The 5,774-nt window shown below is 41.8% G+C and overlaps 1 protein-coding gene across 5 annotated transcripts; it reads left to right on the forward strand.

Moving 5' to 3' along the window:
- Positions 1-409: 409 nt before the first annotated feature.
- On the forward strand, positions 410-4,864 carry LOC147624204 (mitochondrial import inner membrane translocase subunit TIM44-2-like). Of its 5 annotated transcripts, none has more exons than XM_086819152.1 (14): positions 410-596; positions 946-1,058; positions 1,149-1,211; positions 1,413-1,488; positions 1,662-1,727; positions 1,800-2,225; positions 2,688-2,759; positions 2,867-2,931; positions 3,025-3,093; positions 3,207-3,279; positions 3,354-3,458; positions 4,053-4,124; positions 4,256-4,318; positions 4,400-4,864. In XM_086819152.1, exons 1-14 carry the CDS (start codon positions 519-521, stop codon positions 4,529-4,531), a joined length of 1,473 nt encoding a protein of 490 aa, XP_086675278.1. In that variant the 5' UTR covers positions 410-518; the 3' UTR covers positions 4,532-4,864. The 5 variants fall into 5 exon arrangements, with proteins under 5 accessions (XP_086675278.1, XP_086675277.1, XP_086675274.1 ...); XM_086819151.1 differs by having other exon boundaries at positions 421-596; positions 925-1,058; XM_086819148.1 differs by having other exon boundaries at positions 423-596; positions 925-1,058; positions 1,662-2,225.
- Positions 4,865-5,774: the final 910 nt, after the last annotated feature.

Consider the following 5,774-nt stretch of genomic DNA (forward strand, 5'->3'; position numbering starts at 1 on the left):
CATAGTAGACCCATAATTGTGACTCTTGATGATGCGGGAAGGAATTTGAGACATAGAGAGTGTCAATTGTAGTTGATACCCAACTCCACCTTTCAATGATGGGCATGATTCCAAGACATTTGTGACATGCCAGCCATGTTACACACCAACTGGAGTTGAGCAACAACTATGTCTTGAGATGATAAGAAGGAGCCCAAGCCGTTACTCACAACATGAGTGGGACTAGTAGTTGACCCACAAATGCATCCTTAGATGCACCAACAACTATAGTAGAACTAGTTGGTAGGAACAAAATGAGAGAGGTTTCACATCGTGGTCCATGCGTTGTGACATGTCTACCCAAAGATCATCCGGTCGAAGTGTGGAAACACTGATGTCTATGTGGATAGTTACCCAAAGATGGTAAATTGCAGGTGTGGAAACACTGATTTCTTAGGGTTGACGCCTTGAAAGGGAGTACTAGAAAGCGCTTCTGAGCTACCTGCTGTGCTGAAGGCCTTTGCTCGCGGTAGACAGCCATGAACGCAGGTCGCCTTCTTCGAGCGGGTGGCCGCTCTTCTACGCAGTTGTACCGTCTCTACCGGACTCGTCATCAGGTACTGCCCTGATTATGTGATTTCGCCTCGAGTAATCGTTTTTATACCCTTGTGAATCGAGTGTTTACGCCATCTGAAACGGGTATTCATGGCCCAAATCGGGAATGAGTATGTACGGCCCAAATCATCATGCGAAATGATCATTTATGCCCCAAAGCATCATTTATGCCATAAAAAGTCGATATCAGAATTATCACGTGAAATGCGTGCTTATGCCCCTCGGAAATACTAGTATATCAGATGCTTTCTTATTGTCCTGAAAAGTTATTGTTCTATCGTGTGATTCTGTTAGCTAGTTATGGCCCTTAGATCTTTATTATTCTCCCAGCTTTTGTGCATGTTTTTTCAGCAGGTACACATTTATGATCATGCTCCATTATCAATACGATACATCAGTCCACATGTGCGCCACATGGGCATCTTCCAGGAGTTCTCTAAACGGCTGAAAGGAGAAGTCGAGAAGTAGGGAGAAGATGATTTGTGTTGACATTTGTTGTGCGCATTCTAACTCGATTTTTGCCTTTCACACCCTCTTTTTTTCTCACTATACAGGAATCCAGAGTTGCAGAAGTCAATACAAGAGCTCAAGGAGAAGGCAGGGGACCTTAAGCACAGGTAAGAAGTATGGTCCTGCAGCTAGTCCGCCGGCAAGCTCCTGCTAGCTAGCCTTGTTGGCCTTTTTTAGCTTAGCGTGTTTGTGTTAGGCTCAGACAATCTGTGCTTGACAAGGCACGCAGATGTTCACTCTCAATGAGAGGGACCACACACAGAAGGGGGGGCCTGATGTTGGAAGAGCTGGCACAATGGCGCATGCAGAACAAAGGAGACGACAGAGAAGATTTACAGACGTGTTGGTACGGTGCGCGAGGAGGCCGGAGCCAGGGCTAGGCAGGTGAGTGTGTTCATTGTTGGGGGCTTACATATACAGTCTGACCATTCCAGCTGTTAAAAAAAAATACAGGCAGGAGAGTGTTGTTCATGGACTAGAAATCAAGTTTGTCGACAAAGTGTGGGCTGTGCCGTGTCCACCATGTTTAAGGATGGTTTCTCTTCTATGTTGTCTAGGTTTCGGCTGTGGTAAAGGAGAAAGTTCATGAAGCGCAAGAGAAAGTTTCGGAAACCACCACACAGGTATGTTGTGTTTGTCTTAGTTTTTTGACTTTATCAAGCTGCATAGCAAAGAAAAAAACATTGTTTTGGCAGGTGAAAGAATCCATTGGTGGTTTCAAATCCAGTGATGATCAAGAACACACAAGAACACCACCTGGAAGTAGTTATTCTGATGCATCGGCTGCAGGTCAAGACGGGAATGAGCCAACTGATGGCAAAAGCCTGCCCAAAGAAGATCCTGGTAAAACAGTGCTCTTCAGTAAGTTTGCCAAGGGCTTCCAGGCAGTTTCGTCTTCAGCGTCGCTTTTCTTCAACAAAGTGAAAGGTACAAAGTTACTTGATTTGGCAAAGCAAGGATACAGTATCGTCAAAGAGGAGCTAACCTCGACCTCTTCAAAGAGAGCCAAGGCAAAATATTCCGGAACTTCTACTGCACCAAGGAGTAGCAGTACTGCTGTTGTTCCTGTTGTGAGGAAGCGGTCTGCATGGGAGAAATGCTGGGATGATTTGAAAGAAAAGGTGAATATATATATATATTGTAAATTTGTATGTGTGTGTGTATTCATATATATTTATAGACACACATGTACACACAGAGGTAGATAGATAGATAGACATATAGAAAGACGCGCGCGCGCGCGCACACACACACACAGATAGATAGATAGATAGCTACATGTATAGATATGTACATACATACACATGCATATACCTACATATGGATGTTAATATGGATATAGACAAGACATATATACATACATCCGCACATACATACACATACATACACACACGTACATACATACATACATACAAACGTAGATAGATAGGTAGCTAGATAGATAGATAGATACATGCATATATATGCACATCCACATACATACATATGTATGTAAGTATGTACATAAATGCACACAGAAAGTTTCAATATACTTTAGTAAATTTTGTCGTCATATAATTAATTTAAATCTAATATGCTCACAGGCTGGATCAAACCGAATATACAAGCGGTTTAAAGGTGTTAAGAAGCACCCTGTAGTTATCAAAGGACAAGAGGTACTCATTTTGTTCATATTTATGAATTTCACCAGTTTATATCGGATTTTTACGTTGTTTATTTTCTTTCGTATACTTGAATTATTGCACTTCCTGGATCTCAATAGATTGCTGAAGATATGCGGGAGAGATGGGAGACGAGTGATAGTCCGGTGGTGCACAAGATACAAGAGTAAATATACTTGCATTGTGGTTTTTCAGGTGGAGTCAGCCTAGTCACAGTGACCCAAGTTTTACTGATTTGAGACTTTGTTTTTGTGTGTAGCTTAAATGAGTCTTTGTTTGGTGAAACGGCGACTGCTGTGGCGCTGAAAGAGATTCGCCGGAGAGACCCGTTAGTTTTTGTTGAACTCTTGCAACCAAAATATAAGCCTCAAGCTGTTGAATTTTCCTTGTCTCCCCATCTGTTTGCCTCTTATTTAGATTTCTGTTTTGCTACTTTGGCAGAACGTTTTCATTTCCAGATTTTCTTGCTGAGGTTCAGGAAAACGCTCGAAGTGTCCTCCAGGCTTACTTGAAGGTGCTGTAAAGTTGCAATCAGTGGCAACTTTGAAAGTATGTCAGGGTATAACTTGCATGTCAACCTTTTTATAGGGAGACATTGAAGAGCTCCAAAAAAGGTGTAGTCGGGAAGTGGTTGATCGGTGCAGAGCTGAACGAAGGGCATATGAATCTCAAGGATATTTTTTTGATAACAAGGTAGTGTTGCCTGCTGGAACTGGTGGATGTTTATCATTTCTGCTTTAGAACAAACTGAGCTTTTTGGGAAACCAGCGCAATATAGAAATCGGCTTTCTGAATTTGCATCAATTTGCTTGTCAGTCTCACTCTTTAATGCAATGTCAGAAAAGCGAAGGGAAGGGGCTTATGTAGCCTCTCTGGTAAAGACCAATCAGTTGCTCATCAAATAACCCCTATTTTGACCTGTGTTGCCTTGCTGGTAAAGTTCAACCAATTGCTTCCTGGACAAACTCTTTAGAAAGCTTCTGTAGACTTTGTAGGCTTTCAATTCTTGTACCTTTAGGGCCTCTTTTGCCATGTCGGTAAAGGAGTTACCTCAGCTGCCAGAACCCGCTATGGCTTTTACTACTCCAGTGGTAGGCAATACTTTGCTCACCAATAAGATTTTTTGTGCTCAGAAGGAATCACTGTGGGTGTGCCTGTGCTCTCTTGTGCTCGTGAACAAAAAATATTGTTTACTTTTAGGTAGTGAACAATTTTTCCATTTCTTTGTTAAGCTTCTATTATTCCATCTGATGGCATAGTCACTTAATTTACTATTTGATTTTGCAGATCCTCCACATTTCTGACATCGAGTTAAAAGACACAAAGCTAATGGGCAATGTTCCAATCATCATTGTTACAGTAATGACCATATCACCATGCTTCTTACCCGACAGACCTTTTTATAGCTGCACGTCTATTCCAGAAAAACTGATGTATTTCTGCTTTTTTTTTGCTCGTGTGGGGGGGTGGGGTGGGGGATATATTTCCAGTTCCAAACCCAGCAAATATTTTGTGTGCGCGACAAACATGGGAAGATAACTCAAGGTGCCAAGGTTAGTTCTTTATCCCTTATGCTCTCAATTTCTGTGTTTACTACCGTTATTGTGGTGAATAATAAATCCATGGGGCTTCAGGATGATATCCTCACGGTCTATTATGCATGGGCAATGCAACAAGTCACCCCAGAGGAGATGGAAGAGGGTGAGATCTTCCCTCAATGGCAGCTTAGGGAAATGCAACAGCTGGGCGTTCAGGCCATCATTTAGATTCCAGAGTTAGCTGTTGACAATGCTAATACTTAAGAAAACACAGCTTTTTTGTATGCATTGGGCATATAGTTTTAGGTTCAAGCCCAGCGGAAAAGGTTTTTTTAACCTCAATTCAAGGTGGGATGGTATCATCTTCAAGACTGTTCCTGCCATGTACATTGCTGAGTAGTTTGTCAAGTATGGTTTGAAAGTAAAAGGAGAGAACATTTGTTGGTGGAGCTCTTTCTTGCATGGCGATGGCCAACTTAGCTTTAGTGATGGAAAAATTTTCAAAGCACTGAGTGTTTCTTTTGTGACGTTAATGGATTACTCATAAGGTGTTTCAGCGTCTTTCTCTCTCTCCCCAGTTAAACATGTTGCAAGGCCTATGAAATAGTTTTGAATCCATTCCAAATTTTTTTGGTATTACCAATGCACTACTAGACATGCCGTATGTAAGTATTGGACTGATTACATGTAGGGGACTCCATTGTCTAGAAGATGTGGCAGCAGGTGTCAAAGACCATCCTCTTCAGCAGTTTTTTATGAAGAACAGGGTTTCTCTCGTCCATTAAATGTTGATAGGTTCTTTTGTGACATTACTGATAAAAAAAGGGTCTTTTGGGTATGTGGGGGTGTGAAGAGTTGCTCTGTTGTTGTGCTGCCATTGTGCTCAGGTGAAGTTAAATGTAGAATTGGGGAAAAATAATGATAATGATCAGAACTTTTTTGTTGACGTAATTTTGCCAATGAGATGCACAAATCAATGCGCATGAATCATGATGCGGCAGCTGTTGACAATCATGATTATACTAAAGAGTCCATGTTGATACAAAAAACCTTGAAAGTGATTATGGGCATTCGCCTCTAGAAAGAAATGTGCCTCTTTCTTATTGTACATAGTGAAGGGGAGACGCCAAGATCGATCTCCATAATTCGTGTGTTTCTATGCTTTTACACATTTCTAGAGAGTGTAGATGGAGAGTGATCTATGCAAGTTCTTGTCGCCGAATTGTTTCTATGCTTTGATACATTTTCTGCATGCAGAGGGAGATAGATCTCTAAAGTTGAAGTTGTTAATCACCACCGCGAGTGCAAAGGGAGAGCGAGCTCTGGGAGAGAGATCTCCAAAAGTTGAAGTTATTGATAGCAGGGTGCAGAGAGGGAGAGATCTGAAACATTGTAGACCAAGTGCAGAGAGAGAGAGAGAGAGAGAGAGAGAGAGATCTCATCGTTGAGTGGAGAGGGAGAGAGATCTGAA

The sequence above is a fragment of the Cibotium barometz genome, chromosome 25 (assembly GCF_041138505.1).
Source record: "Cibotium barometz isolate CiBa-2024 chromosome 25, ASM4113850v1, whole genome shotgun sequence".
NCBI lineage: Eukaryota > Viridiplantae > Streptophyta > Polypodiopsida > Cyatheales > Cibotiaceae > Cibotium > Cibotium barometz.

Coding starts and splice junctions, on each gene's coding strand:
- LOC147624204 (XM_086819148.1), top strand. CDS start 519: ATGAACGCAGGTCGCCTTCTTCGAGCGGGTGGCCGCTCTTCTACGCAG. Junction 3,280..3,353: donor TCCTCCAGGCTTACTTGAAG/GTGCTGTAAAGT, acceptor ACCTTTTTATAG/GGAGACATTGAAGAGCTCCA. Junction 3,459..4,052: donor GATATTTTTTTGATAACAAG/GTAGTGTTGCCT, acceptor TTGATTTTGCAG/ATCCTCCACATTTCTGACAT.